At 36.0% G+C, this 18,700-nt stretch overlaps 1 protein-coding gene across 3 annotated transcripts in view; it reads left to right on the forward strand.

The window, feature by feature from the left end:
- Positions 1 to 18,700, forward strand: part of LOC121419053 — a 50,709-nt gene that overhangs the window by 26,127 nt on the left and 5,882 nt on the right. The window contains exons 14-35 of one of the 3 annotated variants that reach the window (XM_041613340.1): positions 230 to 468; positions 2,123 to 2,351; positions 2,586 to 2,812; positions 3,053 to 3,281; positions 3,930 to 4,156; positions 5,767 to 5,995; positions 6,221 to 6,447; positions 6,729 to 6,957; positions 7,194 to 7,420; positions 7,722 to 7,950; positions 8,174 to 8,400; positions 8,922 to 9,150; positions 10,631 to 10,854; positions 11,855 to 12,083; positions 12,879 to 13,102; positions 13,363 to 13,591; positions 14,213 to 14,439; positions 15,174 to 15,402; positions 15,858 to 16,081; positions 16,501 to 16,729; positions 17,080 to 17,324; positions 17,905 to 18,133. In XM_041613340.1, coding sequence (XP_041469274.1) covers positions 230 to 468; positions 2,123 to 2,351; positions 2,586 to 2,812; positions 3,053 to 3,281; positions 3,930 to 4,156; positions 5,767 to 5,995; positions 6,221 to 6,447; positions 6,729 to 6,957; positions 7,194 to 7,420; positions 7,722 to 7,950; positions 8,174 to 8,400; positions 8,922 to 9,150; positions 10,631 to 10,854; positions 11,855 to 12,083; positions 12,879 to 13,102; positions 13,363 to 13,591; positions 14,213 to 14,439; positions 15,174 to 15,402; positions 15,858 to 16,081; positions 16,501 to 16,729; positions 17,080 to 17,324; positions 17,905 to 18,133 — 5,037 coding nt within the window. The remainder of the gene's footprint in view (positions 1 to 229; positions 469 to 2,122; positions 2,352 to 2,585; positions 2,813 to 3,052; positions 3,282 to 3,929; positions 4,157 to 5,766; positions 5,996 to 6,220; positions 6,448 to 6,728; positions 6,958 to 7,193; positions 7,421 to 7,721; positions 7,951 to 8,173; positions 8,401 to 8,921; positions 9,151 to 10,630; positions 10,855 to 11,854; positions 12,084 to 12,878; positions 13,103 to 13,362; positions 13,592 to 14,212; positions 14,440 to 15,173; positions 15,403 to 15,857; positions 16,082 to 16,500; positions 16,730 to 17,079; positions 17,325 to 17,904; positions 18,134 to 18,700) is intronic. The other 2 variants (XM_041613342.1, XM_041613341.1) reach the window with 2 other exon arrangements.

An 18,700-nucleotide genomic window follows, 5' to 3' on the forward strand; every position in this document is an offset into this window, starting at 1 on the left:
CACTATGCATAATTAAAACTATTATAATAGATTCTGGAGATGTTCTGTGGTTACATTTTTCTTAAACGTGATATTTTTCTTAAACGTGATAGTTTCAAAGCCTAATGTAATCCGTGCGGAATAGACGGATTGTTGATATTAAACATGTTAAACATCTTGAAATTATATAAACAAAGAGGCTTGCAGGAAAACGTGTCGCCAACTTATTTTCATTTTTGTCTATTAACAGCCTGTTGGGAAATCCCTGATCTACGCATTTGAGAAGGGGTTAGGAAATGCATTTGACAGTGAGACAAAAGGTGCCTGGCTGGCCGTATTCACTCTTGTTGCAAACATCATGTCTGAAATACTTCCCGACTCTGAGGATGAACAAGGACCTCTGACACGCGAACAAAGAAAACTGGTCCAAACCACTTGGAAAAAACTTGCCACGAACCACACTAAACACGGAACCGTCATGTTTGCAAAGTAAGTGTCCATTTTCAGCAAAAAGGAGCATTCTATATCACGCTCCGTATCCATGCAAATGCAAAATACTTTGAATTAAACACAAAACTTGCCGAATATACATGTAAATTTTAATGATTGTTTTTTTTTTCTTTCATAAAAATATATAACAATATATACATGTAAATAGGCACAAAGAGTACATCCATAATGAAATAAATTCTAAACATTGATAAAAAAAAACATTAATGCTTTAAACATGCTATGGAAGTTTAAAGATAAACGACAAAAGACCATGCTGAAGACAAAATACGGTTGAATGACCCATATTCAGCTGCACCAATATATGTGCAGCTGGTCTTCCATGGGGACCAAATAAAATGATAGAGAGAGTGGGGGAGAGTGTAATTGGGAGAGGAATATGATAACAGAAAAGAAAAAAAAGAAAGCACGTGGATATTGTACAACGATTTTATTTAACGTTATCGAGACCGAAAAAAAATGATCTAATGAAAATAAGTTTTTAAAAAGAACCAATACAGTTACGGCATGCAATAGATGGGATAAAATATGTTAATGAAGTAAGTTAACGAGATTATTTTGTTATTTTATATCAATATCCTCCTTTACTTTGGCCTTATTACGATTACACGTTGGCAATGAATTGATTATTCATTTGTTTAACCGTGCTATTAATCAAAAAGTATTGGATTCAATTTTTAGAATAGTAATTGCTGATACATAAAGAGTAAGCATTTACGCTTCATTGTAGACATATTTTATTTGGAAAATGTAAGAATATAATGCAAAACATACAAACATAGTAAGGACATCAACCTTGAGCCTGTATGGCATAATTCAAATTTAGAGGACGAAAGTCTACATGAAATTGCCTTTGTCTGGTCAGCAAATAGGTTGAATTAACGATCGACCAGTAAGATAATTTCCAGTCTTTATGGAAAATATAAAAAGATTGGTCTACTCTCAAGTCTATTTACCCATCGGCGTAATAGGATGTTAGACCTTACAGGCAGCGTCAACTAAAAGGAAGATTAAGACCCGTGTGTTTTAATAAGTTACCATAACATCTATTGAATTATGTTGTTATTATCACGACTTATGTGATCGAAAATCATAATAGTCAGTACAACTAGAAATGTCTCCCAAATATAAGCAAATAAGCAAAATGGTATATAAAAGTCATGATAAACAGGGTTTTTCGGAAAAGGATTCCAATTAATCGCTAAACGAATTTCATTCCACTGTGGCTCTATGTAAATTGAAATCAGTGACAAACCAATAACGTCTACTTTTACTAAACTACTGACTCTCGAGTGCGCAACTACAACCGGACACCCAAACTTCTGGCCAATCACATGTGGATATTAGCGCAAACACGGATCTCCATTCTTAAGTAGTCTATAACTTCAGAGGGTTTGCTATATACTTGGCATTTTGAATTGTGCAAAATGCGTTGTAAAAACCTGGAACATTTCCCTTTTTTTAAATAATTCCATGAGTATGTTTGTATACTATATGAGTCCATGTCACAAAAGTAGTATCGTAATGCTTAAAACTGAGTCAGAACTCAGATTATCTAAAATTCGAATAGGCTAATACCATGTTTTATTCTGCCTAATTCGTACTTTATAATGGATTATCTTTCAAATTACAGACTAGTAACGGATAATCCTGATGTAGGTCATCTATTCCCATTCGGCAGCAAGAATCTTTCATATCAGCAGCTACTGAGGAATCCACAAGCCCAATCACACGGTAAACGTGTTATGGAGACAATTGGAACGGCTGTAGCAGGCTTGGACGATCTGAATCTCCTTGTTCCCATTTTGAAAGAATTGGCGACGAGACATATTGGCTACAAAGTCACCAAGCAGCACTTCAAGGTACAATGGTAACCAAATTCCATTTACAATAAAAAATAAACAACATTTCTAACCACTCATATTTTTTAAATCCAGATACCATTTCTAACCACTCATATTTTTTTATTAGATCCAGATATCAATAGTTATTGAAACATTTGCAATAATTCGCGCTGATATTGTAACATGCTGAATGTTTCACGGCAAATTATGGTGAATTAATCATTTGCTCACGCTGTTGCTTATTTTGACCAGTGTGTAGGAGCAGCCCTGATTCATGCCATCAAAGAAGGGTTAGGTTCATCCTTCTCTCCAAGTATCCAGAGTGCCTGGGTTGCTACCTTCGAGCTCATTACAAACACGATGTCTGAAATCCTCCCAGACATTGCACCCCCGACATCAGCGCAAAAGGAGATTGTGAAACGAACATGGCGAAAGCTCGCTCCACATCCAGCAAGGCATGGCGCCGTGATGTTTGCCAAGTAAGTGGATCTCTGATGATGTATGATGCCGTCTTCAAAGATATACTCACTATAATGGCCTTCTTTAACCCAACATGCCCAAACACCTCCAAATTAAGTAATCCGAGGAGAAATAATGAAAAATCGTAATCTTCTATACGAAAACTACACCAATTCAGCTTATTATTGCTAACGTCCTGTTTAGCATTTACATAAAGGATTACTTGATATGCAATTTATATCTATTTTATCTCTATACAGACTTGTAACGGACAGTCCTGATGTAGGTCATCTATTCCCATTCGGCAGCAAAAATCTTTCATACCAAGAGCTACTGAGGGATCCACAAGCTCTAGCACACGGTAAACGTGTCATGGAGACAGTTGGAACGGCTGTAGATGGTTTAGATGATCTAGACATTCTCGTACCAATTCTACGTGATCTAGCAACTAGACATATTGGCTACAATGTCACCAAACAACACTTTAGCGTTAGTATATAATCGCCATGATTGGGGACCGTCTTATACTATTTTTAGATATCCCCAAATTGATTTTTAAACCAAAATTCGGAGAATTCCTCCAATCAGATAGGATATAGCACATTGAACGGTGTGCTGTGACAGATGGTGATTTCGAAATCTAGAATGCAATACATATCTAATAATAATAACAACAACAATAATAATAGTAATAATGATAATAAAGGTATATTAACCCAGGGTAGCCACTTCAGTTCCGAAAACTGTTCTCCCAGCGAGCCCTGCTATTAGTATTACCCTGCTAAGCTAGGCTACCTATTCAGGTGCACACATCTTTTTGAGGAATTACTTCCTGCCGGTACCCATTTACCTTACTTTGGTCAATTGCAGCACACCGTGGATGACTTCCTTGCTGAAGGAATATTTAGTCGTACTCAATGTAGTCACATGTAGTAAAAATATTTTTAAAAGTAATTATATTCATCATAATTTTAAAGGTTCTTCAGCATATTTATCTTATCTCAAAATTTTGTAGCATATTCGAATCTGTGGAAATGATTTCAGAATTAAATGAAAATAAAGGCGAACTCTTTTTAAGTGTTCAGTTTCATGTTAACAGAAATCTTGGATATAAATACCTTTTTTTCGTTCAAACAGTCTGTAGGGGCAGCCCTGATTCATGCCATCAAAGAAGGACTAGGTACAACCTTCTCTCCAGATATCCTGAGTGCCTGGATGGCAGTCTTCCGGCTCATCACAAACACAATGTCTGAAATCCTTCCCAGTGTTGGTCCTCCAACATCAGCACAGAAAGAGCTCGTGAAACGAACATGGCTGACTATAGCACCGAACCCTGCACAGCATGGTGCCGTGATGTTCGCTAAGTAAGTTGAATGAAAAAAAACCTTACTTTTCTTTTAAAAAGACAAACAAGACTATATCGCATGAGTCAACAAAAATTTGACACCTTATAAATCCCCAAATCAAGGAAAAAAGTTTCATGAACAAATGATTATCATATATGGCCTGAAAGAGTATCTTCCGCCAAATAATTTGACACCATGTTTAGGTGGTATGTGTTAACGCTTCGATAACTAGAAGGTATTTCTTACCGTGATGTAATGTTCGAGTTGTGCCAAAGTAAGGCATGACTACAATGAATGAATCAAGATGCCAATGATGTCATCCTACATGAGTTAGTAAACATATTTGCAAACCCCTTTCCAATGAAATGAACTTGAGAATTTATATATAAAAAGTGTTCATTATAAATAATTTCTATAGAACTATCACTGAAAGTGATTGACACCCGCGCCCTACTCCGTTATCATGGCATTAGTTTCCAACACATGGAAAATAAATTTTTATCTTGCCCATCTTTAACCCCAAGAACTATGCGTGAGCAAAATACGAGATTTGGTTACATGTAGATACTGATGAAGAAGTTCGAACCGCAAGATTTTGCCCAATTTTTGACATATTATATATCGTTACCATGGCAATACGATTTCCGACACACACAAAATATGTGTCTCACACACATTTACCTCGAATCCAAAGTGTGAGCCGAATTACATGATATTGGTTGAAAATTGATGAACTAATAAAGACTGAACTGTTTTTACCAAATTTTTGTCATACAATATGCCGTTACTATGGCAACATGAAATATGACACACCATTCACACCTTTCCATCAATACCAATGTGTACCAAATTTTGTGAGAATTGGTTAAAAACTGAGAAGTAGTTTGAATTGCAGAATTTTAACCTTTTTTTAGCCAAAACATTCTGTTACCATGGCAACATATTTTCCGACACATGCGAAAAGTGTGTCTTGTACATTTTCATCCAAACATCAATCCCAACATCAATAAACTGAGGAAGAAGTTCGATGCGCAACGGATGGACTGATTCCTATATTCCTTCAAACTTCCCTCGGCGGGGGTATGATATTATTAAAAAGATGTTTTGCAATTGATTTTAATGCAACCCTTGTAGGATTATGACATCAATGATGTCTGGATTCATCCATTGCAGTCATGCCTTACTTTGGCACAAATCAAAATTTATATCACTGTAAAGATCACCTCCAGATCATCCAAGCGTTAACATACACCACATAAGTTTGGTATTGAATTATTTGGGAGAATATACTATTTCAGGCCATGTATAATAATTATGTGTTCAGGGTATATCTTCCCTTAAATTGGGATTCATGAGGTGTAATTTTACTTTAATCACTCGGTAGGGCCTATAGCTATATTTTTTTAATGGGAACGTCAACATTAATTGGCTGAAAAGGGGTCTTTAAGAATGACAAGACAAGGTCAAATCTTTCTTATAACGTCAACAGAGAAACAAGGAAATACCAATGGGAGAGGTTGGGCCTCCGGGGTCACTTGATTACGAGATTATTTTACCAATCAATTTTATGTAAAAAGTTCTGGATAGGCCTATGATTAATATCTTGCATTCTTTGACTGGTTTGACAGACTCGTAACGGACAATCCTGATGTAGGTCATTTGTTCCCATTCGGAAACAAGAATCTTTCATATCAACAGCTACTGAGTGATCCACAGGCTCAAGCACATGGTAAACGTGTCATGGAGACAGTTGGAACGGCTGTAGATGGTTTAGATGATCTAGACATTCTCGTACCAATTCTACGTGAACTAGCAACTAGACATATTGGCTACAATGTTACCAAGACACATTTCAAGGTATAATGGCATCGAAAAAAATCTGAACTGAAAGTGTACTAGTATTTTATATCAACTATTCAGTTGTTTTAAAATGTACAGTAGTAACTGCACAGTATGAAGTAGGCGTACACTAACATTTACCTGTCTATATCCTATAATTGCAGTATATGAGTTGGTATTTGATTCTTAAACGAAGAGGGTTAACTATTAGTACTTCTTAATTGGTGTTATTCATTCATACAGTCTGTCGGAGCAGCACTGATTCATGCCATCAAAGAAGGTCTCGGTTCAAGCTTCTCTCCAGATATCCAGAGTGCCTGGATGGCTGTCTTCCAGCTCATCACAAACACAATGTCTGAAATCCTTCCAAGTGTTGGTCCTCCGACATCAGCGCAGAAGGAGATTGTGAAAAGAACATGGCGAACTCTGGCTTCGAACCCAGCAAAACACGGCGCCGTCATGTTTGCGAAGTAAGTAGAGTCACCCAACTACGTCGGTGGGGATTTGTAAAGAATGTCCATTCATAAGTGCATAGTTAACATGGAATAAACTGCTTAAAACAACTCCCAATTCCACTCCCAGAACAACGGATTTAAAGGATAGGTCTATTTAATTAACTGATACTCAACAAAATGATTTCTTTCAATATAGTAGATGCCATCTTCAGCATATACCTTGAAGACCGCTTGACCACCAGGTCTGAAAAAATTACCCTTTGATTAATTGATTTTTCCTCTCTTTAAACCTACAGACTTGTAACGGATAATCCTGAAGTAGGTCACCTATTCCCATTCGGTAGCAAGAATCTATCATACCAACAGCTTCTGAGAGATCCACAAGCTCAAACACATGGTAAACGTGTCATGGAGACAGTTGGAACAGCTGTTGATGGCTTAGACGATCTCGACATCCTTGTACCTATTCTACGTGAGCTGGCAACTAGACACATTGGATACAATGTCACCAAACAACACTTTAGTGTAAGTTTTATAAAAATCGCGATTGGCGACTATCTCATGCTGTTTTTATGAGAGCATGGAAGTTAATTCTTAACCGCACAGGGGAATCCTTCTGACCCGATAGGAAATTGAGCACTGAATGACGACGGAAAATATCCAATATTAGATATATTTTTAATCGTATGGTTCGTCTCTTACAATTGTTCAGATTCTTCATAACAGGGATCTTGGATATAATTTCGTTCTTTTCAATCCAGCTCGTAGGTGCAGCCCTGATTCATGCCATCAAAGAAGGACTAGGTTCATCCTTCTCTCCAGATATCCAGGGTGCCTGGATGGCCGTCTTCCAACTCATCACAAACACAATGTCTGAAATCCTTCCAAGTGTTGGTCCTCCGACATCAGCGCAAAAGGACCTCGTGAAAAGAACATGGGGAAAACTGGCTTCGAATCCAGCACAGCACGGTTCCGTGATGTTTGCAAAGTAAGGAGGGCAAGATATACTTTTGTAGTGAAATATATATCTTCCAAGGAACATTTGTATTTGTTGGGCTATGTCCCTATATATAGTCATGAATATGTCTCAATTAGTGTTATGGTGAGTTACCTTCATCGAGTTACCACACAACTGACGATCTAGTTGTGACAGTTAATGATGATGGCTAATTAGTAAAATGTGATGTAATTAATTTACCCAACCTATTCATAAAATGATTTTTTTACGTAGTACATATTGATTTTTGTTGTAGCGGCACGATTATTTCTTTGAATCACTGATATCACAGACTTGTAACAGACAATCCAGATGTAGGTCATCTCTTCCCATTCGGAAACAAGAATCTTTCATATGAGCAGCTACTGAGACATCCACAAGCTCAAGCACATGGTAAACGTGTCATGGAGACAGTTGGAACGGCTGTAGATGGTTTAGATGATCTAGACATTCTCGTACCAATTCTACGTGAGCTGGCAACACGGCACATTGGCTACAATGTCACCAAGAAACATTTCAAGGTATAATGGCAACGGCAGAAACCCTTGACCAAATGGTGTGTCTTATATCCAACCATTCAGATTCAGTATTTTGAAGATATAACTGTACATCAACTGTACAGAATCTAGTAGGCCTAATTAATATTTATCTATCTACGTCCTTTGCAATAATCCGAGTTGACATTCGATTCTTAATCTAAGTGGGTAAAAGTATTTCTGTCGTTTCTGTTGTTAATTCAACCAGTCTGTAGGGGCAGCCCTGATTCATGCCATCAAAGAAGGACTAGGTTCATCCTTCTCTTCAGATATCCAGAGTGCCTGGACGGCCGTCTTCCAACTCATCACAAACACAATGTCTGAAATCCTACAAGACGCTGCTCCACCAACATCAGAGCAGAAAGAGTTAGTTAAAAGAACATGGCAAGTACTCGCTCCGAATCCTGCAAAACACGGAGCAGTGATGTTTGCAAAGTAAGTTTTCATTACATGGTATAGTAGTATCATAAACGATTGATATTTTACTATCGATTAGTAGTTTTGGACAATATTTATGGAATCACTTGTAAATCTACTAGGAAACAATTATAAAATTCTTGAATTAATTTATCTGGTTATGTGCCTCTCCTCTGACATGGACTGATTGATTTATCAAGGTCATTGATAGTACATTTGTATACAAAATAGTTCTTACTATAATATCCATCCAAAGCTGTAAAAATAAAAACAATCAAAAGAAAAAAGAAAATTGGAAATTGTAATTTTAAAACAAAATAAATAAATATTGATTAGCATTTAACTTATCTTTTCCAGTCTTGATCAATGCGTTATACGGAAGTTTTGTGAATGTAATCAAAATAGAACAATGTGTAAGGAAAAGCTGGTTGTTAACGAGCGATAATCATATTTCTTGTACAAAGCCTAATCGCAATTGAATTCCTGAATGTAAATTTTCAATTTTCAACACATACAAATCTCTTAAAACATTTTCACAGGCTACTCACCAGACATCCTACCGTCGGCAAGCTCTTTCCATTTGGTAAAGAGAACCTGTCTTACGCCCAGCTGTTGAAACACTCCCAGGTTCTGGCCCATGGTAAGAAAGTGATGCAGACCGTAGGTGTTGCTGTAGATGGACTAAATGACCTGGATCTCTTGGTTCCAATCTTGAAGGATCTTGGAGGGAGACATGTGGGGTACGGTGTTAACAAGGAACTTTTTGAGGTATTATTAGGATTACTTGACCTTGCTAACCCATTAAAGCAACGATACCATGATGAATAATTTATTACGTTTGTCGTTGTATAGAAGTTTTGTCTAAATAAGGAACAGTTAGAGATATACTATCAAATACTCATTCGTAATGGTCTCTCCATTAGGGCAAGGGTATCACCTAGAACCCTGTTCTCATTTCAGTCCTAAAACTAGTTTATTGAAAACCGGTTTAATGTGTAATGGGGACGCTAAAAGCGATCTTGGAAGGGAACATAAATATCAAGTCTACTCCAGAACAATGTTCATTTGAATCAATCGAGAAAAATCAAACAAGCCCAATGCTGACAATTTCATCAAAATCGGATGTAAATTAGGAAAGCTATGATATTTCAAAGTTTTGCTTATTTTTTCCCCAAAACAGCTATATGCAAAACTCAGTGACCTGTAAAGGAGAGAGTCGATGATGTCACTGATTCACTATTTCTTTTGTTTTTCAGTTTTTACAGAATCGACATATTGGCCAACGTAACTGAACCATAAACTCTCTAAACATTGCTCATTCCACATATTCATGAAGGAATAAATCTTTGTTTCGCGAGACAATAAAAAATTAGAGCACTTGATATTTCATATAATGAAATCCAAAATGAATAGTGAGTGGGTGATGTTATTGGTCTTCTAATTTGCACACCGACCAGGATGTGCATATAACTGTTTTTGAAATTTCATAACTTTTTTATTTACATCCGATTTTGAGGACATATTCAATGTTATGCATGTTGATTTTTCTCTTTTTATTCAAATCACACATTGCCACCAGTATCTGATGGTCTCTCCATTAATACAAAGGTAGCAGGATTAATAATGCACTTTGCATATAAAATGAACTGACGCCTTTCTAGCTCTCTGACAATGTATGCACAAGGTTTTGTTGAGTTATTACCCAACTACCTAACCTTGTTTGTCTCTCCATTGATTTAAGGGTTCTGCATGGCAGAAAATCGAAATCCACATTATAATGTAACTATAATGAAGACATACAGATTTGAGCATGTGAATGACAAGGAAATATTTGAGGTATTGACATTTCCTGACCTTCATGGTCTATCCATTCATGTACGGGTACATAATTAACCATTTAGCATTGCCCTATATCATTTTCATCGCATTGAACCCTTTGTAGTTTTGAATAAGGTTTGAACAAGGAACTGTTTAGAAAAAAAACCACCATTAATGTTCTCTCCATTAGTGCAAGGTAGTACAATAAAATAATCATATTGTTTGTAGTAGTATTATAGTTTTGAATAACACATGAGCAAGGTATTGTTTGAGGCATTATCTCCACTACCTAACCTTGTCTATCCAGTAGAATAGAGAGGAAAGGTTCATAATAAGTTATTGGTTTTTGTCTATGGTATGATAGAAGATTGTTTCCTTTGTTTATTGAAATATTCTGGCTAACGACAATTACAAATGATATTTATTCCAGCCTGTTGGAGAAGTGCTTCTTGAAACTATCAAAGAAGCACTAGGAAGTGATTTCACTGACGAAGTGAGACAGGCTTGGGTTGCCGTTTTCAAGATTGTATCCGACACAATGTCTGAGGCCTTGAGTAAAGGAGCTATCACCACCGAAAATAAACGGCTGGTACAGGAGACTTGGAGAAAACTAGCAACTGATCCAGCTAAACATGGAGCAACAATGTTTGCCAAGTAAGTATTTTACAGTGTTTGTACATTGAATATACATTTTATCTTAAGGAATTCAAATATATATCATGCATTAAGTAAATAATTTGGAAATAAAAATAAACAAAATCAAATGAGATGGAAGTAGCATAAACCTTTTTAACACAATGTAATAATAGAGTGAGCATCTTTAACCACCCCCTCGCCCAATTAGCTTGGTTATTAATTCCGAGATACTTGCACATCATTTATACCGATATGATGCTTTATTTTTGCATTTCATAATTTTTTTATCTTGTGGGTTTATTTTTATATCTTGAAACACTTCATTATAGCATTTGATCATAACAAGCATGGGCGATGACAACTTATCCCGTAGGTCATCTTGTACAATGCCAGCCTAATACCTGAAAATAACTACCAAAATATTGTATTGGTGAAGTAATGTAGACAAAGTGAAGCTGAGGATACAAAGCATCAACATTTTTATTGTAAGAAAGTGGTAGTTTTTATCAACAATTGAAATAAGCACACAAAAAAAGTGATTATTGTTTTATATTCCCCTTCGGCAGCGATTGAATTACAAAAAGGACCACATAAAATTATACCTAAAGTGAAATGATATAATTGAATGCAGGCAAAGCTGAAAAATGGTGAATCTTTCGCACAGGATATGCGTCAATGAAACTTGTCTGTGTTTGCTTTAATTACACTCATGGGTAATGGGCTTATGGTTTTCATTGTTAGCATAGTACACAGTGCATCGCACTGATATCAAAAATATTATTTTGTGCAATGCCCCATCATTTTATGAATACTTCAAATTATCATGTTCGTTGTAATTAGATCAAGGCTTAATACCTTGAGAGTTCATCGAAAAGCAGAACACCATAGACCTTTTTGTGATCGATGGAAGATATTTATAACTTTCACCAACTGAACTGCAATATTGTTAATGCCTATGGAGTATACAATAAGTGGTGGTACATAAATAATAAGTAAATGTTACCATCCCCTTTTCCAGACTTGTTACAGATTATCCTGCAGTAGGCCCTCTGCTACCATTTGGTGATGAAGGCCTTTCATATGATCAACTCCTTGTTGATCCAAGGGTTCGAGCCCATGGCACCAGAGTCATGCAGACGGTTGGAGGTGCAGTCGATGGACTCGATGATATAAGCTCGGTGGTGCCAATATTACAAGAACTTGCAACAAGACATATAGCCTATGGTGTCACCAAACAACACTTTTCGGTAGGTATGGCAACGACTAATGAGTTATTGTCCCTTTAATTAAAAAAAAATCAAACTGCAAGGTCTCTATTTTGACGAATAGATCCCCACCCATTTTCCATAAATACATACACGATAATTAGTCATGTAACATGCCTATGTGCATCAACCTTACACTACAATCACAGTTTTAATTACTATCAAGGAAAGCAATGGAAATAATGATAAACATTTTCAAAGCATTTTTTTAAATCTAATATCATAATTTAAAAACCAAGTCATTGCATACATTGGTTACCTTTTAATAAACATCCGGCTCTTTTTTAATTTCTTCCTTTTTTTATTAAATATGAAATGAATCCATCTACTTTTATCTCATTCGCTATAAAGTTAATCTACTCATTTGCTTTGTGATTTTAATTTTTACAAACCTAAACCCCAATCATTGTCCTTATTTTATGGTTATATGCCAGATGCCTTTTTTTTTTATTAAAAGGAGCTTAATTTCAAGTATTTCATGGGTTACAGAGTTTTGCTTTTAGTTTCATAATCCAATGTTTAAGAGGATGAATTCACATAAAATTTTGATTTACACCAGTATTTGCATTTATTATAGTACCATCTGTTCTTTCTACAAGTAGATTTTTATGTCTTTTCAATGTATTCCACATGTAACATACATGGATTTACATTACATTAATTTACATCAATTCAAAGTAAAATTCATTTCACAATAAAAGTATTATCTGGCAATACATTCAAATAATTTGTAAGTAAATCATTTAATTGGTTTGACAACTCCCACTTCTACAATAGCCGGCAGTGTCATCATTGATGTACGCCATCCGACAGGGGCTTGGGCGGGACTACAATAGTGATGTTGAAAAGGCTTGGCTTGCAGTTCTCCAGGTTGTCGTCGATACGATGTCCGCTGAACTACCGGACGGTACCCTCGATGATGCAAAGAAGGATCTTGTTCGAGCGACCTGGACGATCTTGTCTAGAAATCCAGAACAACATGGGGCTGTAATGTTTGCAAAGTATGTATTTACTCACATGTCCTGTATTTTGTTCATACAAGAACAATATTAGTTTTGGTTGGGCTTTTCTCACATTTCCTATTTCATGAAATCATTCCAATAAAAATCAATTGAGTATTAAAAAGTATCAATAAACCTAAATTAAAAAACATTAATTGGTCATCTATGTTGTCACTGTTTCTCTATTTGTATGAAACCATTATTCATAGTAGGCTTTCGTTATTGTATCTGATCACTCAACACCCTTTTTAACACAATAGGCTTGTAACAGACAATCCTACGATTGGCAGGCTGTTTCCTTTTGGAAAGAAGAATCTTTCTTATGACCAACTTCTTGCCGATCCCCAGGCGAAATCACATGGGAGGAAAGTGATGGAGACTGTGGGTCACGCTGTATCGGGTTTGGATGATCTCGATCTATTGGTTCCAGTCCTAGAGGAATTGGCACAGAGACACCATCAGTATGGCGTAACCAAGAAGTATTTCAAAGTGAGTCAGGGGAGATTGTATATTGATTAATTGGTGTCTGCTTTAAAGATCAATTTTCAAATTCATAATCAAGGTATCAAGAGTCAATACAACCTACAGTTGACATGAAGTATTTGGTGTCTGGTTTGCACTATATTTAACGTTCATGTAGTACTCTAGATAGAATCGTTATATTTAAGCCAAATGTGGGATTTTAAGATAATTGAAAAAAAAAAACACTCGTTAAAAGTGCAATTATCCAAACATTTCTTCCAAAATTGTATTTAAAAAGTCTGTTTTAATACTAATTGCACACTTAATGTATATATATATCTATATCAATCTTCCTTGTATGCAATAAATCTTTAACATATACTGATTTTGTTACCAATGGCTATACAGAATTTTATTTCATTTGTCAAAAACGTACTCTCTTTAATTTTCACTAAATATCTTCACAAATTTGGTGTAGAGTTCAATTAATATACAACAAACTCGTCTTAATGGCAGTAGAAATATGAACAAGATAATTTCAATTATGTGAAATTTACTAAACAGAGATTTTTATATCAGTCCTTAAGGCATTATTGGTGATTTGGTTATTCTCATTCTTGTCAATGTTTGAAATCCTCTTCTGTACAGCCTGTTGGAAAAGCATTAATGCACGCCATTGAGGAGGGATTGGGTCAGCGATTTTCTCCAGAAGTTGGAGAAGCCTGGAGGGCTGTATTCACTGTGATAACCAATACCATGTCAAGAATCTTGCCAGACCATATCATACTAACAGATGAGACCAAAAGGCTTGTGAGAGAATCATGGAGGATTCTATCTACAGATCCCGGTAAACACGGTGCTGTCATGTTTGCAAGGTAAATGCATCCATTGCAATCGTCTCAGGACAATTTATGATGCATCTTATGGTCACTAGGTATGTAGGATGACATTAATGGAAGTAAATCAGTGCTAAGTATTCAGGGAGCTAAAGGAAGACAAGATGACTACCAGTATGGGTTAAGTGATCAAATGAAAAGCAGGGGGGAAAGAGGAAGAAGAGGGTAGGGAAGTGTGTGGCGAAAAATGAAAAGAAATGGCTAAGTCATACAATTGTCAAAATATGGAATACCCATTTCTTATTTCAAATGTCAAAATGCCATGATGGCGAATCTAGATATGATTGAAACCTAAAAATTAACATTAAGTTACATTCAGTGTATATTATTAAATTTACTTCAAAAATGTCATGTAGTGTTTATTATTAAATTTACTTCAAAAATGTTAATAAAATTTGCCCAAATACATTTTGAAGGGTCACGATTGACAAAATTTCTATCAAATTCATGCCTCATTCATGATATCTACGGACCAAAACAAATTGTTTGAAATTGTACCCAATTTAAAATATTTTCTAAAGCAGGTGTGCTACTGGAGTCAGACACCAATGGTTGATTAATGAATCATTTATATTGGTTTAAGTTATAAATTAGATGACATTTCTATGTGATAGCTAATTGTTCTATCTGCTCCCATTGTTAATATTGCAGAATAATTTTTGAAATTCATAATGCTAAATGCAAAGATCTATATTTTTCCAAATGAACCACAGACTAACAACACAAAATCCAATCGTTGGTCGATTGTTTCCGTACGGAGACAAAAACTTGAGCTATGATCAGCTGCTGTCCAACAAGAAAGTCCAAGCTCACGGGACAAAGGTAATGGAAACCATCGGCCTCGCTGTAGAAAATCTTGACAACCTAGACGATCTTGCGACAGTCTTGAAGGAACTGGCTCTCAGACATATTCAGTACAACGTCACCAAAATGCATTTTGAGGTTTGTTTCTTTTTCACTCTCTCAAGTGAACAGTCTTGCATGAATTCAAAATCAATAGGGTGATAAGTACATTGATTAGCTATTTTATTGTTAGACGTGTCATATGGTTCAGACTCATTACTTATGTTTATCAAAGATTTGCTAGTTGTAATGAAAACTTATATGATCCTACTACCCTGTAACATGATACATTAAAAACATTAATGATATATGTTGAGTTTTTACCATTCCTGAATCATCGACCTTGTATATAACCGTAGCTATTGCAAAAAAAAACCAGAAACTACATCTGCTCTTCTCCGCCTCTTCTATCATTTTCCATACAGAGAGAATTTTGCTTCCTTTCCCCTTTTCTAAATATTATGAACTACGTTCCTCAGCAAACAGTGAAAAAATCATTTTTCTGTGAGTTTACTCTGAAAACTTTTCTTTTCTTTCGTTTTTGTAAATTACAGCCGGCCGGACTGGCTTTGATGTACGCCATTAAAGAAGGTCTCGGAAGTTCGTTCACCAGTAAAGTGAAAGATGCTTGGTCGGTGGTCTTCCAACTCATTTCTGACATGATGTCAGAGGTTCTTCCTGAAGGACCCATATCGTTTGACCACATTGAAGTCCTGAAACGAACTTGGAAGGTGTTAGGTCAGAATCCTGAACAACACGGCACTGTCGTCTTTGCCAAGTAATGCAAAAGAATATTTGTCTCGATCACTTTTTGTCAATTACCAAATTAAAATGGATCCAAGTTGCCAAATCATGACAGTTGTCAGCACTTATCACGGGCTGTCCATATCCGGACAGTCACCATAGTAACAGTCAGACACCTGCACTTTTCAGCCAATGAAAACTGAAGAAAGTAGTCAGACACCAATTGTTGATTAACGAATCATTTATATTGGTTAAAGATATAATTTGGATGACATTTAATAGAATTTTGTAGAATTGATTCTAATTTGAATTTTATTGATTTACACCGTCACTCTTGTCCACAAGGTTGAAAATTGACCTACAATTTCTAAAGCAATCCAAATACTGTCCTCATGATATAGTTAAGTGAAAACTAGTTCAAACTAGTCTTTTTTCAAAACATTTTTAATACAGGCTAGCATCAGATCACTCTCTGGTCAGCTCCCTCTTTCCGTTTGGAGGGAAAGGCCTAACCTATGAGCAACTCTTGGAAAACGATGATGTCAGGAAACATGGCCGTCAGTTCATGGCTACGGTTGGCAGTGCCATCGATAATCTTGAGAATCATGAGATTCTCATTCCGCTGTTGGAAGAACTTGCTAAGAGGCATAATGGATTAGGTGTCACAAGGCAACACCTACCGGTAAGTGGATGCTTATATCTAGTGGTGGACCAAGGAGGTTCTGGATTGCACCCCACCTTCCCTTGACACCTTTCATACAAGACTGTCCCTCCTCCTCCCCTCCTCAAATTATTTATTTTCATTTTTTTGAATTGCATCTGAAAACAACTGTATTGGAGAGAAATGTTTTCTCTTTTTGTTTCTTTTCTTTCTTGCTTCTTTTCTTTACTTTTCCTTTCAAATTATCATACTGCATGTATTCTGATGCTTTGAAAACTATGCAGTCTGTAAATACCAACAACATATTTGGGCAAGAATAAGAGTTATACTCATTAATTTTGTGCTTTTCTTGTATGTTTTGTGTTAACCAGTATGCAGGAGAAGCGCTATTATTCGCCATCAGTGATGCACTTGGCCATGGCTTCACGGATGAAGCTCGTCAGGCTTGGGAGGTCCTTTTCCAGTTGATAGTCGATGTCATGTCTTCAAAGCTACTAGATGGAAGAAAGACAACGGGCACAGAGATAATGACAAGTAAACAGCGAGAACTTGTTAGGAGTACATGGGAGTTGATGGCTTCTGCTCCCGACAAGCATGGTGCGGTCATGTTTGCAAAGTAAGTCCTTATAAATGACAAATTGAAAAGGTAGCACCCTTCCCTACATAAGATATAACAGTGGGATATTACAAGATAGATAGTGCAATGGAATCTCAAGTGTGTCAGTTTCTTTTTCTTGCTATCTGTTAAACGCATACCCCCTCACTCCTACCATAAACACACTCATCCACACAATCTAGAAACACACCAACACATATCCTCCAAACACAATCTAAATTTCTATTCTCTTGCTAAGCATGATTGGATGTAGAAAAGAAACAGAAGTGAAAGTTTTCATATCAACTAGAATTATAATAAAGGCTAAATAATTCTGTAAATGTAATCATCAATATCACAAATAAGTTAGATTGCTGGAGATCTTGTTTAGATATGAAACAACTGCTTGATGCCAATGTTATGATAATGAGAATGTGATTTCTGAGGGCCAAATACATTGGGATAAGAAATTTTGATTTCAAAATGGCAAACCAGAAAATGTAATTCTATCCATGTGTTCAATGTTATTTTTGTCAATGAATTTGCGGGAAAGATATACCCTAAACCAATTCCATGTTCATTATTTAATTGATTTGTTAAGATTGGTCAGCGACAATCCTAAAGCTGGAAAGCTCTTCTCTTTTGGCAAGAAGAAGTATCCCTACAAGAAGCTCTTAAATGAGAATGAAGTGATCAGTCATGGCGAGAGATTTATGAGCACCATGGGTCAAGTGGTTGGTGGCCTAGAGGATCCAGAGTTCTTGGTTCCTATGCTTCATCAGCTCGCAATAAGACACACGGGCTACGGAGTCACGAAAGACCTTTTTGTGGTGAGTTAACTTGACAAATTTCATTAGATCGTTCTTGAGTTTTATCGGTTCAGTTTAAAATGAGTGAGGAAACATCAATAGTAGTAAGATGATTGAAAATTATCATGATAAAATAATAGTAAATCATACATTACTGACATGGCATCTGTTCACATAAAACTTTAATGTTGCACTGAAAATATTACTCTTGAAGTTTATACTGATTTGCTTAAAGGACAAGTCCACCCCAACAAAAACTTGATTTGAAATAAAAGAGAAAAATTCAAAAAACATAACACTGAAAATTTCATCAAATCGGATGTAAAATAAGAAAGTTATGACATTTCAAAGTTTTGCTTATTTTTAACAAAACAGTTATATGAACGAGCCAGTTACATCTGAAATGAGAGAGTGGATGATGTCACTCACTCACTATTTCTTTGGTCTTTTATTGTTCGAAAAATATGAAATATTATGATTTTCTCCTCATTGTCATGTGAAATGAAGTTTCATTCCTCCTTGAACACAGGGAATTCCATTATTTTAACATTTTGTGCTTCAGGCAAGGAGGTCCTAATCGTCAAATTC

This window comes from Lytechinus variegatus, chromosome 7 (assembly GCF_018143015.1).
Source record: "Lytechinus variegatus isolate NC3 chromosome 7, Lvar_3.0, whole genome shotgun sequence".
In the NCBI taxonomy this organism is placed as follows: Eukaryota; Metazoa; Echinodermata; class Echinoidea; order Temnopleuroida; family Toxopneustidae; genus Lytechinus; species Lytechinus variegatus.